The following is a 27,799-nucleotide window of genomic DNA, read 5'->3' as shown; positions in this document are numbered from 1 at the left end:
GGCACCTCCTGCTTTGTTCTATATCGGTTTAATTAGGATCCTTGTTGTAAATACATCTATTGATCTTGGATTTCCCCCCACCCTGTCAAATCCAGTTTTGATGTTAAGGCTGGAATGTAATTGGGATATAAGTGTTCATGTTTGGTCGGTAGTAAGGTGGACCCCCAATTATTTTAAGGTATTTGAAGCCCAGTGAAAGGCAAAAGCTTCCTTCAGGGAGTGATCACCCTGGTTTCAGTAAAACTGTTATAAAACTTGGCCAATAGTTGAGCCAACATCCTTGAGAATGCTTTTTAATATAGGGCCTAAAAGCAATCCTGACCTGGGACTTTACTGTTAGGAAGTGTCCTGATCTCTTCTGCTGTGATTGGTCTATCCAGGTTCTGTTTAGCTTTAATTTGCAAGCACCATTATTTTACCAGGAAAAGTAGATGAAGCATAATGTTTTTGTTAACTAAAAGCGGTTAGTGTTTTTTATCAAGGTCAGTCCAATCTTCGCTCCTTGCCAAGTGATTATTTTATTTCCATTGCAATACAAGAAAGCCTTCACTAATTGATTCTTTTAAAAAAAAAAATGTCCCCTGTTTTTTAATTGTATATTGTGGTGCCTTTTTTAGGGACACACAGCTTGAGAAAGTGCCTTTACGGCCACCACTATGGCCACAAGCGAACCACTTGTTGGTAACTGTGTTCTATTATCCTGCCCTTCTCTGTACTCTAGATACTTTTAGTCATGTACTAATGGTCCTAGACTGTAAAATCATTCTGCATTGGCAGATTATAGTTGTGTACCCCAGATGGAATACTTTATCGGATTATTAATTTGCATTTCTAAAAATATACCCCTTGATTGAAGCTGAACGTTTCCCCATTGTATCTTATTTTTCAAGTTCACCATGTCCCCCAGCAGGTGGAAGTATAGGAACGTGGTCTCTGCAGCATCACTCTCTTACTTATGCAAACAATTTATTTTCTTTGATATTCAGGCCCAAACTGTTATTTACCTGTATACGTTTTCGTGCAATCAATCGCTCAATAAAGTCCTCATTGGAGTTGTTGGTTTTATTTTCTTGGTAGAATGTTCTCCTCCATTTACAAATACCGGATAGGAGGAAGGCTATTGCATTCCTGACCCTGAGGAAGACTAGTCAGAATCAGGCTTAGAGTTGAGATTTGAAACATGCTACATGGTGGTGGTAAATAGTATAGAGATGTTGATGTCTAGACGTGTTGCGGCGAAAGAACGCACTTATTTTTTTTTCTTTCTTCAAAGGTACTTAAAAAGGAATGGTTTATAATCTGTAGCAAGTTACGTTGTTTAAACTATGCTGATACTTATATGAAATGGCTTAGCTTTTTGTTTTTAGTATGTAGAATGTGCCTGTCCGTGGTACTCAAATTAATAGAACATGATAGGCTTTAATGCATCATATGGGTTTTGTGTAGGTGTCCCCAAAGAATATAATTTAAACGTTTGTCAAACATTTTAAAACGCGCTGGGCAAGTAAAAGTAGTAATACATGACTTTGAAGAGCAATTCATAGGGACGTTTGGGAGCTGGCCCATAATCTATAATTGTGAAAAAAGAAACTGTACAAAGGCATGCGTTTGAAAGCGCTTCGGGTCTGAAACAGTTAACAAAAATGTGCATAAATGGCAACTTGGTTGGAGGACTTTGCAAATAATGCCGCTCTCCGTCTTGAGCCGGACCTCCTTAAGTTCCGGTAACTTCTCAAGACCTTACTCTTCTCTTCCTATTTCCTCTCTCCCTCTCTTGCGTCCCACCTTCTTTCTCTTCCCCGACTTGCTTAGTTTGCTGACTATTGTGCACTTGCACTGACAAGTCATTATGCATAATACTGTAGTTTGATTGTATGCTCTTTCCAAAATCCTCCCCCTGATCAAACCGCTACCCCCCCCCCTCTCATTCCTTCCTGTCATGCACTTGCACTAGTAGAAATGCCTCTGGCCTAGTAAGCTAGTTGTTTTTGTTCGATCATTCGGAAACATCATGGCCTAAAGGATGACCACTGTGTTCTCTTGTTCCCTCTGCGCCTTGAAGCAATTCATTTGTGCATACACGCTTTACAAATAAACAATGACAATCTTTTTAGAAAGTGAATGTAATAACCTTGCATTTTAATGCACATTGGGACAGTAACTTTGATAAGCCATGCATGTGTTGCATTAACTGACATTGGATGGCATAACTGAGGTGTTTGAGACTTTACTTGGCAAATGATGAGGGATGCGCATTACATGTATTGTCATGCATACAATGCCTTCACTAACTTTGGATGGAAAAATGCAATCTTTGAGGCTTTGGCTGGCATGATGGCAGCAACAGGACCTGTGAGACTACACGTTCTATACAGCAACCAGATCTGTGTGTGAGGCATTGCAGGGTTCGAAATTGCCAAGAGCAGAGAGATATTTATCTTGACTCCACAGGCAAGGTGTGCTATACACACAGAACTGTGATATTAACTGTGAGGGTTAGGGAATATGTATTAAAAAAAGAATAAAGGACTGAAGGGACATTTGAAGCATGTTCCAGAATATATAATAGAAAAAAGGTAGTTTCGATCTTGCGCACAAGATCGATTTGCTGCACACTAGCTCCTGGTTCCTCAGAGGTAGTTTCTGCCTATCGGGTGATGCCTGATACCCAGGAGCTATTTTTTGCTTCTGGTCAACAAATCCTAATTTCAACCCCTACAGTTCATGGAATACTGGGGCATTCGAGTATGTACTTGGCATAGGAAGCCCGCAAATGGACATGTGATTCGCCACCTTGCATGTGCGACTATGCCATGCGTATGTGGTTGACTGGTAATGGATGGCAGTAATGGAGCATTTGAGCCTGCATTCCTCTTATGGCATCAACTGGACATGTAATACTGCAGATGACCTGTGGTGACTGTACCATGCATATGAGGCATTAACTGGCAGTGGATGGCATTGGTGCTTTTGAGGCTGTGCTGTGCTTCGCATATGGCAGAAGCACCTGCAAGACTACATTTTGAAAACAAAAAGCGCTGGTTGTTCACATGTTTTACCTCAAAAGTCAAAGCGAATATCTCTGTCATTGCTTTAAAAAAAATCTATCTCTCTATCTTGTATATTCACTGCCCTTTTCGGCACTGCTAGCTGCTTTCACTTAACTTGGTTTGTCAGACCTGGAGTGTTATTTATGACCTGCTGTGGTAAGGCGGAGTAGAGACACGTTCAATATGCTTGTCGCAAGGATGGTTATTTTGTAATGTGTTCAGGGAATAGGTTGCTTTGAGCACCTATCCTATAGGATCTACCAGGATTTTTTTTTATTTTTTTTTATTATTTTGGAAATAAGGGCCCTTTTAAGGAAAACGTTGTCAAGGATGGACTAACATAGAGGGGTTTTCCGGGTTGGTATTCTCCACCTGGTTTGCTCCAAATCACGAAGTTCAAAAGTTCCTAATCTCAAAGTCCTTGCCCTCCTTGGACACCCTATTCTGCAAAGTAATGTTCCAAACGAAGAGGCCACTGGATAAATTGAACCTAGTCATCAAGTCTTTTGCCTCCTGGCTACCCTACACTGTTAACACAAATGCCTGAAAATTTGCTAGCACAAGTTCACCAAACCTATTGTGGTGGGTCAGAATTAGTACTCTGACCACAAGGCTTGTTTTTAGAAGGGTTTATTCTGATCGAGTTCAAAAGAAACCAACCTTCCCTAACTCTTCGGATCCAGCCCCTATGCTAGAAAAGAATGCCTAAGGGGTGCTCATTGTTCGTCTGTAACATATTATAGTGCTCAGTCCAGAACCCTATCCTAACCTATTGCACTTTCCCTACTTCAAAAGAAAACCACCCTAATAATAAAACTTAATGAAAAGGAGAATTTTTCAGGGACAACTTCAGGCTTCTGCCCATAGTCCAAGTTTAAAAAAGAAGGCAGTTTTTTTGTGCTGGCTGGTTATCCTAGGATTCCAGCCCCAGTCTTCTTGTCTATTCCCACTCTGGGATTCTTTCAGTCCTTCTCACTCCACACCCGTTTGATTCTTATCTATATTTTCCCCCTGCTCTGTGGTTCTGTTTCTTCTTATTCCCCACTCTGGGGTTTGGTTCCTCGTCTCTATCCTCACTTTGGGGTCCCTATTGCTGTCTCTGGGATCCCGCTTACCCTGTTCCCTGGGGGTTTTAAGCATAGGCTTGCCTTCCTAGTCCCGAAGGGGATGCCCCCTCCTTTGGGAGGGGGCAGAGGGAGGGAGAAAGTGACAATCCCCCTTGTATTTGTCACTATTCTTAGAAGTCCATCCCCATCTAATTCAACAGAACAAACCCCCCTGTAGTTCCTGGGAAGGCTCCTTCCAGAGTTTTCCAGTTCACACTGCTCCCACCTTACCCTTCACTTTAACCTCAGAATTCCAGGACCTCTCACACAAAGGGTTTCTCTCCATGGCTGCTTAATGTGTTGGCTCTTTTGCCTTACAACAATGGGAATATACTTCTTTCTTCAGGATTTGCAACTGGTCTAAATATTGGACTTCCCTTAATTAATGACGGGAAGCCCCATGAAATTGGTTTCCTCAGGATTCACAACATGTATAATGGGTTATTCTCCCACCCAGTGTTCAGATGGATTTCTAGACTCTGACCTGGTGGTCAGAAGTTTAGGAGGTCACCCTCGGTTTAGTGAAAGAGGGGAACCTTCTGGACAAGCCAGACCAATATAGGTAGCTTGGCAGGTGGTCAAGACTAAGTTTCAGGAGGGGTGAGAGTGATCGGAAAGCCTACAGTGAGCACACACAATCTATACATTTCTCCAGCATGGGGTCTGGCATGGATTCACATGCTCATGAATATTCCCCGTCGTCAGGCTGGGAATCCTCGGTAAAGAAAAAACCAGTATCAGTTTCGTTTCTGATCTGTCTTTCGCTGTCTTTCGTAGTAGTAACCAATCACTGATCTCTGCGTCATACTGACCACAGCCAATGACTGCCCTCTACCTAAGCCCCGCCTCTGGCAGCCATCTTCAGATTTTTACCACACGTTCAAGTGTTGGGATCCTCGTGCTATTGCTCTCGAGCGTTAGTGCTATTTTTTTCACGTTTTTTCTCAAAAACTTCGATTTTTCGGTCAAAAAGAGCCTTAAGCTCCACCGTTTCTTCATCCGATCAACGGGGACCCGTGTCGGATTCGTCTACGCCCCTCAAGGGTTAAGATTTCGTCGAGCCACGCTTTTGGAGGACTCCAGAAGTTTCTCAGGCCCATCTCGGACATGGCCCAGGAGAAGGGAAGCTCGACGCCCGGAAAGCTGTTCAGGGTCTGCCCTGGATGCCAGCTTCAGAATGTCTTTAAGGAGGACGAACACTCCTTTTTGTCTTTACTGCCTACATGAGGACAAGACGCACGTGGAGAAGGACTGTGCGTTTTGCGGCAATATGTCGGAGCGGACCATGAAGGACCGCCATCAACGTCTCGCCAACTGGCTGGAAGGGAAGAGCCCGTCGGGCGAGAAGAAGAAATCCGAGCGGTCTTCTAAGACCTTTGAGGACGCCCCGGCGACGGGGGTCCAACACAAGGCCAAGCACCGCGAGTCCGCTGGCACCGGGAGCGCATCCTCCCCGGCACCATCAACCACGAGCCAACGCTCTGATTCGGGTAAGAGGAAGGCCGAGCACCCGGCGAAGCTCCTGGAGAGGCCCCGGTCGAGCTCGAAGGCCCCATCGGAGGGAGAGCGAGGCAGTGTCCCTCCCCCCAAGGAGAAGGCGGTGAGCGCACCTAAGGTGGTGAAAGCCTTAATCCATCTGGCCAAGGCCTCTATCGAGACAGTCGCGGCGGCCCTGGCTCAGCCTGTGGAGGCTACACCAGTGGTGGTGACCTCGGGGCTCAGAGTCTCCCTGCCACCGCGGAGGGAGTCCTCTTTTATGCCCATCGACAGGACCCCCGTGAAACCTCCGACGGAGAAGAAAAAGGGGGGGCAGGAGGTCGTCGTGGATTCGGCCTCAACCTCTGAGGAAGAGCTGATCGAGGTCTTAAGCCACGGCGTTGGCGTGGAAGAAGACCAGCCCGTCCGGAGGGATCCCGACGTAGGAGACGACGATAACGTCGAGGGTGCCGACGGGGCCCCTGACCGCCCGTCGGACTCCCCTCAACCAGCGCCGCAAGACAACTCGGCGGCCATTTTGTTGGCTATACAGTCCTAATGCTCGGAGATAAGGACGAGACTGCCGTTACCACCAGCGGAGGAACTGCTCCTGACGGGGGACCCGGAGCCAGGCCCTTCTGGGAGCCCTCCCCCTAAGAGAAGAAGGATTCATCCTCCACCTCCTTTTCAGCCATCGCGCCCTGTTCAGCCCTCCTCGACTCGTGGGGATGATACAGGGACTGACACGGCCGCGACGGGTACGGACGACGAGGTTTACGACGAGGATCTGCCGTCGTCACCTCCCACCTGGGCTTCCCCGCCCGACGAGATTGGATCGTTTCACTCCATGATCGCCAGGGCATCCAAGCTCTTCCAGCTCTGCCCGGAAGAGAAGAAGGAGGAAGGTTTCCTTTATCAACAGCGCGAGGCCAAGAGGAAGACGGTCCTCTCCGTGCCTCTACTGGACGATATTTGGGATGAGGACCTCGCCCTCCTCAAGAACCCATCCACGACGCCAGCTAGAAGGGATCGGTACGAGAAGAAGTACCGGGTCCCGGACGCGGCCCCCTTGTGCCTCCGGGAACAACCGACCCCGGACTCCGTCGTCTCCGCAGCGGCCAGGAAGAAAGCGGGGTGGCGGGTGCGGCCTCAACGTCGACTTCCCCGCCGGACGGCGAGGGAAAGAAATTGGATACGATGGGACGCAGGGTCATCTCGTCTGCAGCGACGACGATTAAGGCGGCCAACGCCTTGGCTATCGTAGCCCGCTACGACAGGGAGCTGTGGTACAAACTGGCCCCCCTGCTGGACTTCCTACCGGACGACAAGAGGGCGGATGCCCTAGAGATCTTGCAGGAAGGAGAGGTGGCGTCGGACCACACCATTACGATTGCGACGGACATCGCTGACACTGGATTTCGCCAGTTGGGCAACGGCGTGTGCCTTAGGCGGCGTGGATGGCTCAAGGCTACTGACTTCCGTCAAGACGTGCAGACCAGAGTCTTGGACATGCCCTTCGATGGAAACAACCTGTTTGGGAAAACAGTGGACGATTCCCTTCAAGCCATCAAAGCAGACACGGAGACGGCCCGGGCTCTTGGGGTTCTCCAGCAACGGCGGCTGCCCTTTCGTAGCGGCGGAGGCAAACAGGGTGCCTCCAAAGGTTCCGGTGGCGGATTTTCCACCTACCGTCAAGCGGCCCGTTCGTCGTCGCAGGAAGCTTACAGGGGACGAGGCAAGTCAGGCGGACCCTGCCGTCGTCGCCTAGGAGGTCAAGGCGGCAAAGCCTTGTCGAAGCAGGACTGAACCGGCCGTGGAGTCGGGCCCCCACCGAAGCACCCCAGTGGGAGGCCAGCTGGCGAGCTTCGTCAGCGTGTTGGAGTCCATCTCCACCGACCGTTGGGTGCTGGACGCCCTAGCCCAGGGTCACGCGCTCGAGTTTCAAAAAAGGTGCCTGCGCGTCCCCCCTGTGGCCAGGAAAGAACATCACGTCCCTCAACTTCTCTTGGAGGTAAAGGCGATGCTCAGGAAGGGCGCCATTGAGCTCGTCCCAAAGAGGCTTCGGGGCTCCGGAGTTTACTCAAGATACTTCCTCGTGAAGAAGAAGACGGGAGGATGGCGTCCCATCCTGGACCTACGACGACTGAACAAATTCATCAAGGCACAGAAGTTCCGGATGGTCACCCTCCAACACGTCCTGGGTCAGCTGGAGGAGGGCGATTTCCTGTCGTCGTTGGATTTGGAGGATGCCTACTTCCATATTCCTATCCTAAAGGGACACCGAAAGTTTCTCAGGTTCGTGGTCCAAGGGCGTCACTATCAGTTCAGAGCCCTTCCCTTCGGACTAAGGTCGGCACCCAGGGTGTTCACCAAGTGCCTCGCACCAGTGGCGGCGCAGCTGCGCCGAGAGGGGATCCACATCTACCCCTACCTGGACGACTGGCTCATCCGAGCCACGACGAGGGAGCTCGCCGTGGAGCACACGGCAAGGACCGTCCAACTTCTCACGGACCTGGGATTCTCCATAAACTACGCCAAGTCCCACCTGGTGCCCGCGCAAGAAGCACTGTTTCTGGGTGCGAAGCTCGACACAGTGTCGCTTCTGGCCTCTCCGTCGGAGGAAAGGACGAGGGCCATTCTGGGCAAGGTGCAGCGGATGCTGGTTGCGGACGCGGCCAGAGTGAGGTCCATCAAGTCCCTCCTCGGAATGATGTCTTCTTGCATTTACCTCATCCCCCTGTGCAGGCTCTGGATGCGCCCGTTGCAGGAGTTCCTGGACGCGCGCTGGATCCAGACGACGGGCAGCTTCGAGGAGAGGATCACACTCGACGAGAGTTTCCGACGAGCGATCCGGTGGTGGGGCACCCGCGCACATCTGACGGCGGCATGGACTTCCAGACCCCCGGCCACCAGGAGACAGTGACCACGGATGCCTCCCTGGAAGGGTGGGGAGCGCACACCGAAAATCTGCACGCGAGAGGCCTTTGGCTCCCGACGGAGAAGTCCCTCCATATCAACGTCCTGGAGCTCCGTGCAGTGTTTTGGGCCCTCATGTCCTTCCTTCCGTCCCTCAAGAGCAAGGTGATGAGGATCTTCACCGACAACACCACCATGTTCTACATCAGGAAACAGGGCGGAACCAGGTCCCCAGCCCTGTCCAGGGAGGCGCAGGATCTGTGGCATTGGGCCGTCGCCCAAAGGATGTTTCTGGTGCCGTTTCATCTGGCAGGGATAAAAAACACCATCGCCGACTCACTCAGCAGGGAGCTGCGCTCGTGCCACTAGTGGGAACTACGACAGGATCTAGTGGACCGCCTCTTCCGACGGTGGGGCACACCCCAGATCGATCTGTTCGCGACGGCGACGAACTCCAAGTGCCGGAGGTTCGCCAGCAGGTTTCCCCAGCCGAGGAGCATGGGCGATGCTTTCTCGTTCCCCTGGGAGGGCCTGTTTCTATACGCGTTCCCTCCATTGCCATTGCTGATCCGGCTCATCAACCAGCTCAAGAGGTCACGGTGCAGGATGATCCTCGTCGCACCTGCGTGGCCGAGGCAGATATGGTTCCCGGACCTTCTGGACTTGTCAGCGTCCCCGTCAATCAAGCTGCCAGTGGACGCGGATCTGCTCTCCAGGGAAGGAGGCGCTATCCTCCATCACGACCCGAAGTCGCTGAACTTGCAGGCCTGGCTCCTGCAGCGTTAGTTTGGAGGATACGACATACCGGCCGACTGCAGAGAGGTTCTTGCAAAGGCCAGGGCGTCCTCAACTCTTAAATGCTACGGACACAAATGGAAGAGGTTCTCTGTCTGGTGCCACGCACAGAAGATTAACCCTCTGCGGATTACGGCTCCCCAAGTACTGCCGTACCTACTGACGCTGGCAAAAGCTGGACTGGCGCACGCGCCCATCAAGATTCATCTTGCTGCGATCTCCCGATACACAGAACCACGGGGCGGACGTCTTTGTGGTCTCATCGTCTGGTGAAAGAGTTCATGAAGGGACTGTTCAGATCGTTCCCGCCGGTGAAGGCTCCGGCCCCGGCGTGGGTGCTCGACGTGGTGCTGACCAAGCTCATGGGACCTCCATTCGAGCCTCTGCACTCGGCTCCGTTGAAGTTCTTGTCGTGGAAAACAGCGTTTCTTGTGGCCATCACCTCCGCACGACGGGTGGGAGAGATCCAGGCCCTTTCCTGCAAGGCCCCGTACTTGACTTTTCACGACACGAGGGTAGTGCTCAGGACGCACCCCTCCTTCATGCCCAAGGTGCCGTCGGACTTCCACCTCAACGAACCCTTGGTGTTGCCTGTTTTCTTCCCGTCGCCTTCGTCGCCGGCTGAAAGGACTTTGCACTCGCTGGATGTGGCTAGAGCGCTGAAGTTCTACGTGGACCGCACGAAGTGTTTTCGGAAGACGTCACAACTCTTTGTGAACTTTGGACCTGTCAATCAGGGGAAGGCTCTCTTGAAGGCTTCCATTTCCAGATGGCTCTCCGGCTGTATCATGTACTGTCATCGGTTGGCAAACCGACCGCTGCCTGGCCGTCCGAGAGCCCATTCCACCAGAGCGATCGCAGCTACCACGGCGTTCCTATCTGGTGTGCCCTTGCTGGACATCTGCAGGGCTGCTACGTGGAGGTCGATGCACACCTTCACGAAATTCTACTGCGTCGATCGGGATTCCAGGGAGGAGTCCAGGGTCGGCCAAGCAGTGCTGCGCAACCTGTTCGCCTAAGGTGAGCCTGGTGAGGAGGTAAGATTTGCTTAATGTTGAGTTTGATGTAATGCTTAATGTTGAGCCTTTGCCACCTCCCGTGGTTGTGCATGTGTGTACTGCTATGTATTCTTTATTCATGAGCATGTGAATCCATGCCAGACCCCATGCTGGAGAAGGAACAAGTTACTTACCTGTAACTGTTGTTCTCCAGCATGGGTCTGGCTTGGATTCACATGCGAACCCTCCCGCCTACCCCTCTGCGGCTCTTCACTTGGTCATACTGCCACTTCACGTGCTATCAAATCTGAAGATGGCTGCCAGAGGCGGAGCTTAGGTAGAGGGCAGTCATTGGCTGTGGTCAGTATGACGCAGAGATCAGTGATTGGTTACTACTACGAAAGACAGATCAGAAACGAAACTGATACTGGTTTTTTCTTTACCGAGGATTCCCAGCCTGACGACGGGGAATATTCATGAGCATGTGAATCCATGCCAGACCCATGCTGGAGAACAACAGTTACAGGTAAGTAACTTGTTCCTTGTCAGCCGGACCAAATGGACACAAGTAACTTTAGCAATGAGTAAAACAATGATCACACAAATCCTTAATCTATACAGTATATATACAACACATTCCCTAATGCAAAAACTACGAGATATAACCACAACCTGTGAAGAGGGGGTTAAGTTAACACATAAATGGCATTAGGTTATCCTTCAGAGTTCGTTCCCTAACTTTCGAGTCCAACCCTGAAGAGGGGTGCCTTGTGCTCAACAGTACAGTTGTGCGTAAAAATGCACAATTGCGTAGATGGACAAAAGATTGTGTCTTCTTTGCAGTGCTGTAGCAAGGGGCTTGAGGCAATGAAGAATAAGTTCCTACTATTCGATTTGGCCCTGCCCTTGGTGGCAAAGCAATATTCAAGTGGTGAGAATAGCTAGGGAGCGCAGACTAACCTAGCCAAGTTCGAATAGCTTTAAGGGATACTCGTGCGTAAAAACGATCGGCTGTGCCAAGACGCCACCGGTAAGTTTATGCAAGTACTCGCTGACCCTCGGCACAGTCCGGACCAAACTTTGCCTTTAGTCTGGGTCGCTAGTAGGTTTGAGTTTTGCAATTTCGCCGCGCTCCGGCTCTCAGCGGCTGCGGTGAAGAATGATTGTCTTTGATGGGAAAGTTGCCCTTTCTCATCTTCTGAAGGAGGTATGGAGAACATTCTGGTGCAGCTCGCTTCAGCGCACAGGAGAGCAGAACAGCAGGTGAACTATAGCGACTATTACCACCAGGTAATGACGCGAGAATCGTAGATGCAGGCAGCATTAGGCACTCTCCTTTTTTCGGGACCCAGAGGAGCTAAGCCTGCAAAATTTGGCGGGAGAATGCACAGGACCACAAGCAAACCATGTCTCGGGTCTGCACTTGAGACGGCGGCAGAGCTGCGGGTTACCCTGACGTAGAGCTGGACAGTTTGCTGGATGGCCCAGGAACTCTTCCGAAAGGGCTCTTTCGCTGGGTAAGCAGGGGGCAGCGAGAGTAGTTGTTCCCACTACTCCAAATGGGCGAAGCACCTTGGCAGGCCTTGTGGATCAAAGAAGAAAGCAGGGGTCCAACGGGACAGCAGAGGGCAAAGGGTGACCAAACATTCCAAAGCATCCCCGGTGGTTTCACAAGTCGGTTTCTTTTGTGTAGGAGACTTGGCTCCTTCTGTAGTTCGGTGAGAACACAGGTGGTCTAACTGGAATGGCTGCAGAGCCCTTTCTCTTATCCAAGATTAGCCTCACGCCAAAATTGCTCTCTTGCAGGCATCTCAGACATGGACACGCCAGCCATCCTGGCACCAGTAGCGTGGATTGGAACTAGACCGTTCCAGCCCTCTTCCTGGGCACACATACGTGACAGGCAGAAGCCTGCGAAAGAGATTGATTTTCGAAGGAGGCTGCATGCCCAAATAAGGAAAACCCAGTTTGCTCGACCTGGCTGAAGGCAAGGGCCAAAATGGCCAGGGGACAGAACCAAAGACTTTGTGGCTTGGGCTTTTTCAGACCTGGCCACAGTCTTGAGCCAAATGCAGTAAACGCAGTTTCACTCGCTAACAAGAAGTAACGCATTATAAAAAGTAACTGCTGCCACCAGCTCGTCCCAGGCACACTTGTACAATCACCAAAAAATCCTTTGAGGGTGTCTCGGGCCTTAAAACAAGAGGACCCCAGCGCACGGTACTGGATGGTACAATGTGCAGTGTTAAAAAGTTACCAAGAAATGGCAACATAGTCAGACTATGGGAAACATAGTTTCCCAGTACTGACAGTCTGACGGACATGCCCGTTTGCCCATAACAAGTGAGCAAAAGCCCAGGGGAGTTCAGCTGAAGGCTGGTCTCGACTGGAAAAAGTCAGATTAGGATGGCCAAACAAAAGCAAAAGGTTTGGGGGGGTTCGTAAATGGAGGGAAAATTGCACATAAACAATCTTTCCTAACAACCAGCCCCTCCACCTCACAACTGAAGGCTCCTGTCAGGCAGCCAATGTTCTACCTCCCTCCTGCCATGGGTAAGGTGTCTCTCTCTGTCTCAGGGGTTGACAGTGGTAAGACTTCGGGCTTGGCTAAAAAAATTCCTCTAGGATCTGGGAGAGTGACAAGTGTTCCTCTAGACAAGGCCCCCGCTTTGGGGTTCCAGAAGTAGAAACCAAAGATTTCCAAGTCTTCAGGGTCTCCACTGCCCTTATGCAGGTAGGGCAGAAGGGTTACTGCTAACATTCCACATCTTCACAGGTGGGTAGTGCACCTGCAATCCCTCCTTGAATCCAGGGGGTATTGTGCTGTTCGTCAAGCCTCGACCGGGATTCTCTTCCTTATTGTCATTTCATGTTCTATGCACTTGGTTTTGGGAGTATCTGTAAACCAGTCTCGGATTGATTAGTATCATGGCCTGTCTGCCTCTCTTCTTGGTATTGACCTCCATTATCTTCTTTAGCGGAGGCTTTACATTGGCTACGGTAACAGTGGAGTACATTGAGCTTGTGAAGCTTTAAAGGTGTTTTTGTGTTGGGCACCTTCTTGGATTCTGCCCTCGTGGAAAACATGGTTGTGACTTCTGTTGGAATCACCTGACTTCTGTTGGATCACCGGTTTACGGAAGCAAAAAAGAGCGTGCAGGCCTTCACATCACTCCGGGGTTTGGTTTCAGATAATAAAAGGTATTGGTTTCTTCAGAGGTGTTGTACTTCCACACTTTGGGTCAGAGAGTTCCATGCTTCATCACAGATTCACTCTGGACCCAGTTGTAGGTGGCCCTGGGCATTCTGGTAGTTGGAATCTTGATAATCAACTGCAGGGTTATAAACCTCAGTGAAAGAATGTTGCAGTTCTCTCCCTCGATCAGTGTTCACTGTTTGTTTGGTTAGCTGGTCTAACCGCTTCACATCCACCCCTCTCTTGCCCTGCCCCACCCCTATCTCCCCCCCCCCCCTCCCTGCCTTTTCCCCCCGCTAGGAAATGTAATGCCTTTCAGTTATTTCTAACTTTAGGGCCTTCCTGGGGTTAGTGCCTACCGTCTCCCCTTGGGAAAGCTGACAACTTTTGACAACTCGCAACACTTCCTTGATCCTAATGAGAACACTTAATAAAATGAACTGAGAAATGCTGAACTCCAGAAGCAAGCCCCCATCAGTTGCACCACTGCTTGTCCAGGCTTGGTAGCAGAAGTGGGAATTGGGTGGCAAAGCAAATGGTTTGAAGGGCCGCAAGTGGCCCAGGAGACTTGAGAGTATGTATCCCTGGTCTGTCAATATTCTTTTGAAGAATGCATGATATGAGTGTCAGATGGCTGTGTAAGTGAGACACTTTAGGGTCTGTATTGGCTATTTTATTAACTTTGCAGTTATTCTATTTTCTGTGCTACTTCATTACACTAGCTTTTTGGCTATTCTTCTTTTTTTATTATTAAACTGACTGTTGAAATGTTATGTGTATTTGGAAGTTCTGGAGCCTTATCTTTCAGCCAATAAACCTCAAGATGAGAGATTTGTGCATGGTCAGGAAGACTAGCGCGTAGGTTTTATTTTAAGAAGTGAGTGGGTTCGTTTTTCATACAGACTAGAACAGGGCATGTGGGCTTTCCCCATGCGGCTTTAATGGTTTGAAGATTGAAACAAACTATCCAAAGACCATGATGCTCAGTGATTGTAGATAATGAGCCAATTACTAGACCAAGTGGATGAATGACTCAGTGAGAATATGATGTTACAAATTGGGATTCTGTTGTCTAGTACCTAATTGTATCCCCTATAAATGTTGATTGTTTTCTCATCTATATGGATGTTTTCCATTTCTTTTGGTCTCCCCAGGTGAGCATCATTTGTAACCTAGCACAGCCAGTTCAAAGATGCACGTCAAGTCGATCATCATTGACGGCTTCAAATCCTATGCACAAAGGACTGAGATCAATGGCTTTGACCCACTCTTCAACGCCATCACTGGCCTAAATGGGAGCGGAAAGTCGAACATCCTTGATTCCATTTGTTTCCTTTTGGGAATCTCCAATCTGACCCAGGTAACAAAGTCTTGTTTGGGAAGGGAAAGGATTGTCCTCAGCGGAACGCATCCCTCTCACCCACCCCCTTTTTTAAAATCCTTTTTCCTTCATGGGTGCCCAATTGCATCGTTTACTCCAGGGCAACTTCAAATGATTGATAAATGCATCTTAATTAGGAGTTTGAAGGGTGTTAGCAAACAAGGTTCACAAAACTTGTACTGGAGTAGCATGAATACAGTGCAAATTGTGTTGACTATATGTTGGAAATTATATTGTTTACACTGTAAAAACCATAACGGACTGTTAAATGGTGTTGTGCTGTGCCAATTGGTCCAACAAGAGTTTGCAAATGATGGAATAATTTGTTTTTCCCGGTCTCAACTGGTTTCTGTTTTTGTGGTAATATTCTTGTGTTGAAGCTTTAGTTGAGAATGTCTTGTACTGTGATACATGCCTTGAATAGATTTATAAGTAAGACCACTATGTTGACTAGGGTCTGTTACAACAGGAAGGGAACTGGCCTTACTGTAGTCATCATCTGCAGCCAATATTTAATTTCTATGTGCCGTTTTGTTAGCAATTAGATTTTTCTAGATGTGGCCAATGAAGTATTTATTTAGATTGCCTTAAGATGATGTAGCTGTTGGTCTTGAATTCTAATGTTATTATTGTTGGGGAGCAGAGTTGGTCGTATTTGCAAGGATTAGCTGGGTGTAATCTTAGATACCAATCCTTTTCTCATCCAGCTGTGGATGCGAACGTAGACTTAGTATGTATTTGGTTTCTTACAACTTACTGTTTGTGTTATATACCAGTAGGCTGGGCACAGAGGGGCAAACATGCTGTTTTAGGTAATCATTCTGTTAGTTTTTACTCAGTTTGTCTTTGTGCCTGAACCCTCTCTCTGGGAGAGTAACGTTATCAGGTGCGTGTTTGTTAGAGCTGACAGTTGCGCGACAAGAGAAAAAGACATTGATGGGGCAAGGAGTGACGGGGAGCTGTGGGTTCCTGCAAAAGTAGCTATTAAAAGCAAAAAGGAATTTTATTTATACCAACTTTTGTAAACTGGCTGTTTTTAAATTTTACAATGCTTATTTACGATCACATCCAGTATGTTTGCCACGTTTAAGAAAGAAAGTTTCACTTGTCTAAATCATATTATCAAAACCTAGAATAATCATATACATTATTTTCTCATAAAAGCTTATTTCTAGATGGACAGTCAGATTTGCTACTAGTGTAATTTTTTTTTTTTTTTATCTCAAGAATTTCAGTAGCAACAATGAGGTTTCAGTCTGCTTTGCATAATATTGAAGCTCTTTTTGGGAACATAAGAATAACCGCTGATTTTTATATTTGACCAATATTGGGGTGCAAAAGTTCAAGTTGGAAGTTACTAGCCACACCCAAACTCGGAGCTCAAAAATTATGCACAGGCTTAGCTTGGCTAGCACCAATTATGATGAGTACAGATTTAAATCATAATCCAGTACTAAAACGTAACAACAATGAAAGATGAGATACGTTGCAACTGGTGCTTGAGTTAAACTAAGAACATGTCTCTCATTTTTAAGTAAGGCACATTTGAGCTGGAGTGATGGTATTAAGTTATTCTTTTTTTAAAATTTTTTTATTTCACACAGTTTATACAAACTTTTGAAATTTAAAAAATACTATCACAATATAAATTAATACTAAAACTAAATTTACAACTACGCTTAGAAAAACTACGATTGGGAAAGAAAGAATACCACACAAGCCAAACTCTCAGCATCAGTTCTCAGTTACTGCAAGGAAAGATTTCTTTCATTTCTGGACAGCAGGCACCGACTCCATCATCTTTTGAAGCTGATCTAAGAACATTATTAATGCTAGCGAGAGTGATTTACACTTGCTGTTGTGCATTTGCCTCCACCAGTCCTCCGTATTATAAGTCAGACATTTTTCCAGCTCTTTCATTAGGAATTTCTCACATTGGTTCCTTAGATTGTGGCAAGAAAGGACTAGATGTTTTAAATTTTCCTCTTCGCTTAAACAGAAACTACAGTTTGTATTTCTGGGCTGAATCATTCGTCTATGCCTTAAGATTTCTTTGGTTTCAAAAATATTTAGGCAAAATTTCAGGTAGTCTTCTTAAATGCTTACATGGTGCGATGATCATATATTTGGGCAGGGTGGAGTCTTTTGGCTGCAAATGGTGAATTTTTCATGCATTGATGGTTTGATCTTTGCTCTCCAGTTAAGTTTTCTTACTCAGATTTTAGAAATGTGTTTTTGCATGAAACTGAGGACACACATTCAATTCAAACTAAGACTTCCTCGCATCACCAACATCATGTGATCCTGGGTCACCAGTAGGGGTGCCATGGTATTAGTTTTATGACGGTACGATAACCTTCTTGCCAAATGACGGTATATCATGGTTATCGCAGTATAGCAGGTGGAGTTAGCTAATCTTAACAAATATTTTCTAAAAGATCATAAACTGTCAGATTTATCATCACAAACAAAACCAGGCACCCAGGACCAGAATTGGGCTTTTCAAACATACTTTCCACTGAAATGTCACCCCTTGCTTCCACCAAACACAAACACGTGTCGAGAGGAGGAGGGGAGAGCCCTGCTGCGACTGGCAAAGCGAACTTAATAGCTTTTCTTACGTGGTCATTTAGGCTTTTGGCTCCCCCACTGGCTACTGGTGAAGATGAACATGTTGCCATCTTGATAACCTGCACGCCACAGATCAATCGAGGTTGATGGTAGTATACGCGTGTGCGCATGAACACACACACGCACTCTCTCTTTATGTGACAGCCTTTAGTTTACTTGCGGGCCAAAAGGTGTTCAGTAAACACGGACATGTCACCTTTGGTATGGCAACAGTGAATACCCACAGAGATGAGTGAATTTTGCAGTGTGACTTATTATCTGTAAATTCAATGATAGAACCAGGGAAATCCCCCATTGTCATATGTTTAGCAAACATTATCCATTATAAATATATAAACCCCAAAGCCGCCACCCCAAAGTAAACCCTTTTCCTTCTTGGCACTGTATTTATTCTTCCTATTGCTAACCTATTGATTGTGTCAGGCATGTGTGGTTTATGGAATGGCATTAAAAACTGCTCCAACTAAAACTACTTGGCAGATGGCACATCCAACAGTGCAAGACCAAGACTGCGCAGCACTTGCTTTCTGCAGCCTTTCCAAATCAGACTGAAAAGCACACTTAACGGTATAAACGGTATACCGGTATAAACAATGTGACGGTTATTATTGGTCGATTAAGTGGTTCACGGTATCTTTAACGGTATACCGTTATACCGTTACATCCCTAGTCACCAGCACTATTTTGTGTTTTAGTTCCCTTGCATGCCAAAACAAAAACTGCATAAAAAGGAACCCGCAGAAGCTCATGGTCTCCCAAGCTATGGTTCTCTCTAAGTTGGACTATTGTAACAGCCTCTTTCTAAATCTACCTGCCTCTACTCTCTGCAACTAGTCCAGAACAGGACTGCAAGACTTGTCGTTGGCCTCAAGCCCTGGGATTCAGATCTCCAGCTCTGAAATCTCTCCATTGGCTCCCAGTGGATGCAAGGATTACATTCAAAACCCTCTGCATTATCCACAAGGCTTTCTGGGGCCAAAATACCTTCAACTATCCCTCTGCAAATACCTCCCCTCTCGAGCTCTTCGCTCCTCTACCTCCCACTCCCTCAGGGTCAGTCGTTTTTCAAAGAAACGAGGTGAGGGTAGATCTGTCTTCGGCTGGGGCCTCACTCTGGAACAGCCTCCCTGCCACTCTAAAACTTGACGAGAACCATTGCTGGTTCCGGAAGCACCTCAAGATCTTCCCCTTTGCTTCTGCCTTCGCTCCCCCTCTCCCCTGCTGATCTGTTCTCTCTTGGCACTGTGCACCTGGCCACCCTCTGTCCTCCGGGCCCAGGTACCTGCTCACCCTCCAACCCTCCCGCACTGCCTCCGGGCCACCCCTTGCACTGGGGTCTGTATCTGTACCCATACAGCTCCCCCCTTTTTTCTTCCGGCACTTATCAGACCTACCCTTTCTGCTGCCTTAAACCCAGCACCTGCCACTTGCTGGCTGCACAACCACTGTTGCCTTTATTATTTATCTGTTTCTCCTTTGCTCAGCACTTTCCACGTCTCCACCTCCTTCCATGCACTTTTCCCCGCCCCCTCTCCCAATGTGCGTTCAGTGTCATTGGGCCTAGTAAGATCGTTTTGTTTTCCCCTGTTCCCCTCCCCACCCTTGCCTTGTCGCGCTCTGAAACACTTGTGTACAAGCGTGATAGAAATAAAATCTCATTATCAACACTAAAAGGTGCTATATACAAACTAGAACAATTGGCCCTAGGTTATCTCCTTTAACTGCTGAAATGCTTACATATTGGCTTCTCTAAAGTATGAGATCCTGGATAAATCACTTCATCTCACTTATTTACAATAGGTGCTAAACTTGGGGTCACCTAGAAGTTTGCTGTGCTGAGATACGTTGATGCCACCTGATTCTCTTGAAGGCCATGCTTTATGACCACCTCGCTTTCATGCTCCATGCACACATCTGTTCCACTTGCAACCAGAGACACAGTCTAAATCTGCAGGGCAGATATTTCTGCAGAAAATGCAGATTTCTTTTGATCGACTGAAAATTCTAACAGGTTTTTTTTTTTTTATAAATCAAAATCGCTTGCAGTTTTCAAAATGTTGGCACCGTTCCCGCAGATTTCCCTTCTAACTATGGAATTTCCGACTCTGCAGAAATGGGGGAAAAATATCCATGCAGATAGCACTACTCACACTTAAAAACAATTATTGGAAGCAACTTTGATGAGTATCTGGATAATGCACAGTCGGAATGTTACTTTCTAGAATTTGTTCTAGAATGTGTGCTCCTTTTGCTACATTCCTCTATACTGTTTTTTACTCTTTTGCTTTATTGAGACTTTGGCACAATTAAATCGGTCAAATGGCACAGCGAGAGCGCTCGCTTTGACATCCGTGCAGAGCCTGCTAACGCAGGTTCGAATCCCGGCGGGGCCAAACTCGGCCTTTCGTCCTTCCGAGGTCGATAAATGAGCACCACACACTGTGGGTAATAATAAGCAGCACTCAGATACCTGAGGGTTCGTAGCGCTATATAAGTGCCAAATTGATTATTATAAATATATTTTGAAAACAAGCTCTGAACTGTGCATGCAATGCACGCACTCCTGCACTTTGTTTGATTCGAAGTCTTCCTTCTTAAATCTTGATGTTTATTTTTGTGTGCTTTTTCTAGCTGTCAAAGTGGAAAAAATCATTGTAAAGATGAACTAATGCAGAGAGAAACTGGCACCTCCTTGGGGTTTTCCGATCACAGCCAAACTTACCCAGTTCTCCCCACCCCCCCAGACCCCCCGAACAACATTGAGGGATAAAAGGATTTAACCCCGTCTTATGTCCAAGCCATAACCCATAGTTTGGTATGCTACCTTGGCAGCATTCAAAATTGGCATGGGGACACACTTAAAGCACCCTGACCCCTTTCTTCTGTAATGGAATCAGAATAATAAGCAAGTGGCCTTTCAAGGGCAACATTAGCAACTCACAAGGAGTACTTGTTAAGGGCTGCAATTTATATTTCAATATCTTCCAGAAGACCTTTAACAACTGTGAATCTACTGCTTCTCTCTACGTGTAAGGTGACAAATGGGGCCTTTTTCTAACACTCAGCACTATTCCACAGGTCTTTGTCCTTGCCGATGTATAGTAGTATTCGCATAAACCTTGCGCCTAAACTGTGTTCTCTATATCTATACATATATAGATGTGGATTTTTGTGTCTGTCTGGAAATGTTCAGCATACTTCCCGACATGCTATAAACCTGAAAATCGGCATGTGCTTAGGTTCCATGGTGTATGCAATGTAAAAAGTATAATAAGTGATGATGGGTTCGAAAAGTGGTCTGCCGTGCTGATAGTCTGTTTTACCAAGGTATGAGAACGCATTTGTACTAAAGCCACTTTTAATCTTCCACATTGTCACAACACTTGTAACACCGCTGTTAACAATAGCTGGCGATTATTCTCTCATGCACATTTTTACCCCTTCCCAGTCCCTTTCTCGGTTTCAACACCTCAAATCATGCCTGGCAAGACCGCAAGTCGATCCAAAGCGTATAATCTGTGCAGGGACAAGCTGTATAAAAAGGCAAATACTCGCTCACGCTCCACCAGTACCGAGCAGTTGGGTCCTGCTCAGACTACCTTGCCGCCACACACAAAAGCGATGCCTACTGAGAAATTGGACCATGAGCATATTAACGTCATACTTCACACTGGAAGCAGTGCAAAATACAAATATAAATATGCCACTAGAATAGAGCGGTACTGATCTTTTAACTACACTGATTTGAAGAAGAGCTTTCAGGCAGTGGCAATCGCTCAACAACTGGGATTGATAACAACTCCCTATTAGCTCTGTGCTATTCACTGCAAGGGGTCACTCAATTCTCTCGAGATGCGCATGGTTCTGAACCTTTAAATTAGGTAGTATCACTTGTTCCTCGGCTTTCTACTCCCCTCTCTCAGCCGCCTTCTCACACTGAAAAATCACCTTGGATGTCACTTTCTCCCAATGTATTTCCTTTAACCGGATCTGATCACCCCTATAAGACATGGAGGATGTTGGACATATTAGTACAGTAAACCGAAGTACTGGGAGTACCTCCGTAATACTGATTCCTTACACTTTACTGTGAAAATCCTTTTGAAACTTTGCAGTCGTATACATGAGGACCTGAAACAGGGTGCCACTGTTCAGCACTTCGTGTCTCATGTAGAGCAGCACCAGGTTGCTGTTAAGCAGAACCCATCGGTTATTTGGCTGTAACTGCAGCTGAGGAGTGTGCATGGTTTGTCCCATGGACATTCGGCTTAGTGGGCATTGAGTGGTCAATGGGTTCTGTCGAGGTTTGTGGAAGAAAGTTGTGAGCGTACATAAACCCCTCCAATTTGTTTAGTTTGCCGATAATCTCAGCCACAGATACCTTAATGTCGCATATTTCCAGATGGGTCACATCATGACCTTTGTCAAGGAGATTTAAGATTCTCCTTAAAACTGGAAAAGAGAAATTGTCCAGTTTGTTTGTCAGAGGAATGATGACTGGTGTTGTGCAAAGTGCGTACGTTTACTTCTGCACTCAATTGGTGCATATCAATCTATATTCCGTTTTGTGAATCATCTAAATATTTGTATGCACCACTCAGTCTGTGTCATTTCTTATTTGGAAAGGTGGGAGAACTGGCAGGGCGAAGCCTCCCCCTTTCATTGATATAATCCAATGTTTCTAACTGTTGATGAGTACCATGAAAGAAGTTGTGCAGGAAAACCTCTTTATTGTGTGAGGGTAATAAGGCAGCTGGTGTTGAGTGGCCGAGTGAGAGGCGAATACGCTTGCCCCACTCAGCCTTAACGGCAGGTGCCAGTAGTGAGATATCAAAAATTTGATTGTGAAATTGTTCCAAACGAGGTTGAGTCACTGCAGATGAAGGCTTGGTTGTTTTGCTAGAGATTAAGTCCAACTGCTCCTTGTTAAGCCCAGACTGCACCTCAGGCTGGCACGGACAGTACATCAGAGGTCAAGTTTGGAGACAAGGCCGTATCGGGGAAGGTGTTCTGTGCAACCTGCGGCAAAGTGGAGTTTTGCATCACTGTGTGGGTTGCCAAAGTAGGGTCACAAATGCTTTTACCACTACGTAACCCTCTTACCATGATCAGATGAAAATGCCACTCAATATATTCGCTGCACTGAGGAAAGAAGTAGTAATGCGACCTACAAGGTAATTTATGTTCAATTTTTGAAGAAGTAATCACAACGCATAGTGGAACACGCCCACTAGTTAACTATTACAAGCGCTGAATAAAGCAAATACATAAACCAGGGTTGTCACATATATAAATATACGTCGTAATTGCAAACAAAGCATGGTACAATCATTAGCAAGGGCCATGCACTGTGCGCAAGGGTAACATGTGAGTTTAATATACTTAAGATCGAAAATAGCAATTAGCAGGGTAAGAGGCGAGAAGAGGGTTAAAAGACGCTGTAAAGACGTTCGCTAGGTCTTAGCGTATCACGGCAATCATTGCCAGTTAGTCACAAATGTAATGGCAAGCATAAGTTACCCTTGCTCTTACAGCAGATGTAGTGCGGCCCAGCGATGTTCAGTGGATCGATGTCCTAATGAATTTGGCATGCAATGTAAACAAGATAACGGTCATCAAAACTGACATGAGGTATATGGAAAGCCGCAACGTTAAATGAGACTGGTGAATTAGACTAGAGTGTGCTAGTCAGAGCCAAACAGGCACTTGCTATGGCACTTCCAGGGGGCGCGTGCCCGTGCCTTAAATGGTGTGAGGTCGTAGGGGGCGGAGTCACTGCAAGTCTAATGAAAAAAAGTAAAATAGCACACATTTTATTTTTTATGTATATGTCCAAGCAAAGTCCAAGCCAACTATTCAATAGTTCCTAGTGAAATGAAGTAAGCTAAACACACCATAGCCTCTGAGGAGAAAGCGCATGTAAATAAGCCGAGTAGAATGCAGGAGTTGCCGTGGGTGCAGACTCTCCAAGCTCAACAGGCTCTTGCTATGGCACTTCCTGGGGCCATCGGTTACCAACCCAGGAGTTAACAGTAATTCCAATGAAAGTGAGCCTGAAGCATCCTTGGTGGGTCACAATGTTGAAGCTTCTCCCCTCACCTATAAAACCCATAAAGAATGACGCAGAGCAAAGCAAGCAGCACAAGCAATGGAAAACCCTGTTTCCATATTACAAATATCTGAGGCGATGCAGCTGGTACTCCTTGGAATTCTGCAACTGTAGTGAGCACACACAAATCAAGACAGAAAAGTGTTGGCACATTAACCAGTTGGCTAATTAAAGAGGTGCGATAGTCTTGGCAGCTGGTGTCAATGTGCTATCCGCATCAAACTACTGATCCCTGATTACTGTTGTCAATGAGCATACCAGCCCTGAGGAGCTAGATCTATGCAACGGGGTACTTGCAGTTAATCTATCTGGTAAGGCAGCACAAGGCCATAACCTGGCTCCACAGCAAGAGTCACCTGCTTTGGTTCCCCTAATCTTGACCATCGCATCAGTAATACCAACTCGTGAATCGAAACACCTAAATCGATATGCAGTGCTGAAGCTATTTGCCAACAGCCTTGAATATTCCAAGGAGAGACCACTTTTCCGAAACCAGAAGGAACTATAAATGGCTCTCAATTCAGGACAGAATCTACTTTAAACTAGTCTCCATCTCCTATAAATGTCTCACCTGAACACAGTAACTTTTTTTGCTCCACTTATCTGCACTTGCTGTATTTCTCTTGCGAGCTCCCATCCCAGTTACTGTAAACTATCATGTGCTTATTTGTATTTATTTTTTTATATAGCGCTTTACGCCAAAGCTCTTTACTTGGCAACAACAAGAATACATCAGAACCATATTGCCAAACATGAGACAAATAATCAAGAACAGTAAGTAGAACAATTTGCAGAGGACTAAAGAAAGAAACGGAGCAGAGAAAGAGTACGAGGGAAGTACTGAGGGCTATCAGGAGGGGGGAATGAAGAAGATGAGATTTTAAGGAGGAACGGAAGGAGGGGTAAGAGGAGATGGAGCGGATAGGGATAGGGAGAGGTAGAGAGTTCCAGTGTAGAGGGGCAAGGAGTATAAAGGATCGGAAGCGGGAAGAAGCACAAGGAGGTGGTGGAACAGTGAGTAGGAAGAGGTCAGCAGAGCGGAGGGGGCGCAAGAGGGCATAGAACGAGAGGAGAGAGGAAAGGTAAGGGGGCGAGATCATGAAGGGATTTAAAAACTAGACGGGAAGTTAAATTTAAGTTGGGAATGAAAGGGAAGCCAGCCGAGAGAAGAAAGCAAAGAGGAAATGCAATCATGAGGAGAGAGAAGCCAGAGTGTGGATAGCAGAGTGATGGGGGGGCAAGATGAGAGGCAGGGAGCTTGTATGTATGCTTGTAATCTATACTGTAGTCGCCGGTTTCCCTTTCACCAGGATGTATGTATCTACTTGCCTTTCACTATGACTGATCACTATTTCAAGCTATCTTGCAAATGTGCCCAGATACCCCAGGGTGTGGTGCGCTTTATAAACCAACCAACCTACCTTAAGGATACTTAACACTACTGATTTTGATTTTATTAACCGTTAAACGTCGAAGGAGGGCAACACACAAGACTTCACTGCTGTTTGGCAAATACAGCTGCTTTGATACATTCACATAAACTGACTTTTGGATCCCTAGGCTACGAACTTGATACCCAGCTCCCTGATGCACCTCCATCCAATTGTTGTGCACAAAAGAACGGAATAGGATGCCTGAGGTAATGGGTGTTGGTTCTGTGCAAATTCCTACATCGGCTGCAATTTTTTAAGTATGGGAATGTTTAAAGAGTTTCCTCCCTCAACAGGGTTTTGCCTCTAAATGAGGCCTAAAGTTACTTAGCTGGAATACTAGAGGATATTGTCATCTATTCGCTGAAGAAGGTTCTTTGTCGTTATTGCTGGACCATGACATTATGTGCTAGGAGACATGTATGACTGATAAGGTTTATATTGAAGGATTTGTGATACACCAGGTGTTGGTAAAAAAAGGCAACATGGGGAGACCATATGAGAGGCCTTGTGATGGGGGGTTGGGCAAACCATGGGTTACAAGTTGGTAACTACAGCCACCTACGAGGACATTGTTATGGCTGTCAAATTAAGTTGGGTACTGAGGATGAAAGTAGAAACATGCTTTTGATGTGTATGACCCCCCACCCCAGGGGTGAACTGTACTGATGACATCTTTGCTTATATTGATGAAGTATGTGTTGATTGGGTGGGTGCAGCTTCCCCAAGCAGTTTTTGGTAGGAGGTGACCTTAATGCACACTGTTTTAATAAAGACAATTGCCCTTCCTTTGAGAATATTCGCCCTGAGTCTATGCTTTTGCAGCAGAAATATAATTGCTGTGAACGTCTATTGGTCAACTTTCTCAAGGAATGGGAATTGGTACTCTTGAATGGACGAGCCGGAGGTGACATACCGGGTAAGGGGACTTGGAGAAGTGGTCTAAATTGGGCAGCTTTGGACTACCCATTTGGCAGCAATGCCATTTTAGAATGTGTCCAAACTCTGAGGTTTCGTCTAACACCCTCAGTGACCACTTTCCCATGCGATTACCACTGAAATCTTTTGGCTCAAAAATTAAGGATTTTAGCGCAAGCCATTCCGCCAATGGTATTCAGTGTTTTAGCATAGACCTGGCCACGTCGGTGGTAAATTATCTCTGGATGGCCTGCTGGCAAGCATAGCCTCCAACGTGGATGAGATGGAGCACTGGATCAGCTCTCTTGCGACTGACGTGGCGACTGTCGGTTCTGGCTGGCCCTTCGTTGCCGGAAATGCCGCTAGGAAACCATTTTGTGACCGCTGGCCGCTAGACGCATCCGTTTAGACCTTACTGGTAGCTATTAAAAACCCAAAGTCCTCAAGGGCACCAGGACCTAATTGGCTTGCTAATGTCCTCCAAAAAGGACCCATCAGGTTGGCTCGTCTTCTTTGAGGCCCTTTTTGATGGGGTCTGTTGTGAGCATTCCATGATAGCAGTCTGCACTTGTCCCTGTCGATGAGAGGGGGACATGAACTTGCTAGAAAATTAGACTGCTGTCCTTGTTGGACTTGACTGGTAAACTGTTCTCTGGTTTGTTCTTGAAGGAGATTCATGCCTGGGTAGCGAGTTGAAGGCTGGCACATTATCATGCACATGTCTCAAGACATAATAATGGACACACCCCACTAGGGATTGAAACAAGGAGTAATTGCAAGGGAACCAAAATGTATAGAAGTAAAATAAATGCAAGCAAAGAACTCTGCTGCCCGAGAGTGCGCTGCCAAAAATTACACGGGCAGCACATTATAAGTAACAAATTCGTCATGAATGGCGTCATTATATATAGTAAGAAATCACAGTGCGGATTGGAGGGGCTGTGTGGCACAGCCTGCTCTATATGGGATGACGGGCTCCAATTGGCCGCTGCTTCCCAGTCGATTGGGTGGCGTGTGGGTCAGCTAAGGCTCATCCTTGCAGGGTGAAGGTCAGGCGAAGTTCCTCAGAGATTATGTAAAACTGTCTAACTAGCAAACCATGGCATCCATAAAATGACTGGTATAAACTATCGCATGAAAAGAGGCCATTGGTATGAAATGGGTGCATTCCAACCCATGTCTTTTATGCAGGCACTCAGTTAGGGGTTGTTCCTCCAGGTGCCTTATCGGAAGGGTCGATCTCTGATATGTTTTTTCAAACATATTGGGTATAGATGTTTGTGTTTACCAGATATATGGCCACTGTGGATTAGGTATATGGTGGGTGAATTTAAGGTGGCCAAGGGGGAGGGACTGGTGACCAGATGCGTTCAAAGGGAACAGGGGGCATGGGTTCAGTGGACCGTGGCTTGGTATGGCGGGGCTGATAGGGCATGAGTCGGTCTGCAGAGATCAATGGGGAGCTGGGGCCAGAGCGGGCCTTGGTCTCCTGTTCTAGGATGAGCGCATCTTGTCAGTACTAGATACTTGCTGATGGCAACAATGAATAGCTGTGTTTCCGTGAGAACTGGAGTCCCGCTGAGCTGGCAGAGGGTGGAGGTGGTGGGGGCTGGTTGTGCGTGGCACTGGGAGAGGGAGAGTGACCATTTTGGCAGAGGGCCTAGAAAAAGATGGCGTTTGGAGAGACACAATGGAGTACAGGCTTTAACATGGCGTTTATGCACTTTTATCACAGATTGAAGGTGAAAATGAGTGCAGGTGGGGTGGAGATGTCTTCCCCCACCCCCTTAGCT

At 46.9% G+C, this 27,799-nt stretch overlaps 1 protein-coding gene across 1 annotated transcript in view; it reads left to right on the top strand.

Moving 5' to 3' along the window:
- Positions 1-27,799, top strand: part of SMC2 (structural maintenance of chromosomes 2) — a 938,385-nt gene that overhangs the window by 15,601 nt on the left and 894,985 nt on the right. The window contains exon 2 of the mRNA XM_069630781.1: positions 14,692-14,897. Coding sequence (XP_069486882.1) covers positions 14,730-14,897 — 168 coding nt within the window. The 5' untranslated portion in view covers positions 14,692-14,729. The remainder of the gene's footprint in view (positions 1-14,691; positions 14,898-27,799) is intronic.

The sequence above is a fragment of the Ambystoma mexicanum genome, chromosome 6q, assembly GCF_040938575.1.
Source record: "Ambystoma mexicanum isolate Mex_15411 chromosome 6q, UKY_AmexF1_1, whole genome shotgun sequence".
NCBI classification, from domain to species: domain Eukaryota; kingdom Metazoa; phylum Chordata; class Amphibia; order Caudata; family Ambystomatidae; genus Ambystoma; species Ambystoma mexicanum.
Note: the sequence above shows the minus strand (reverse complement) of the source record. Positions and strands in the feature narration are given on the sequence as shown.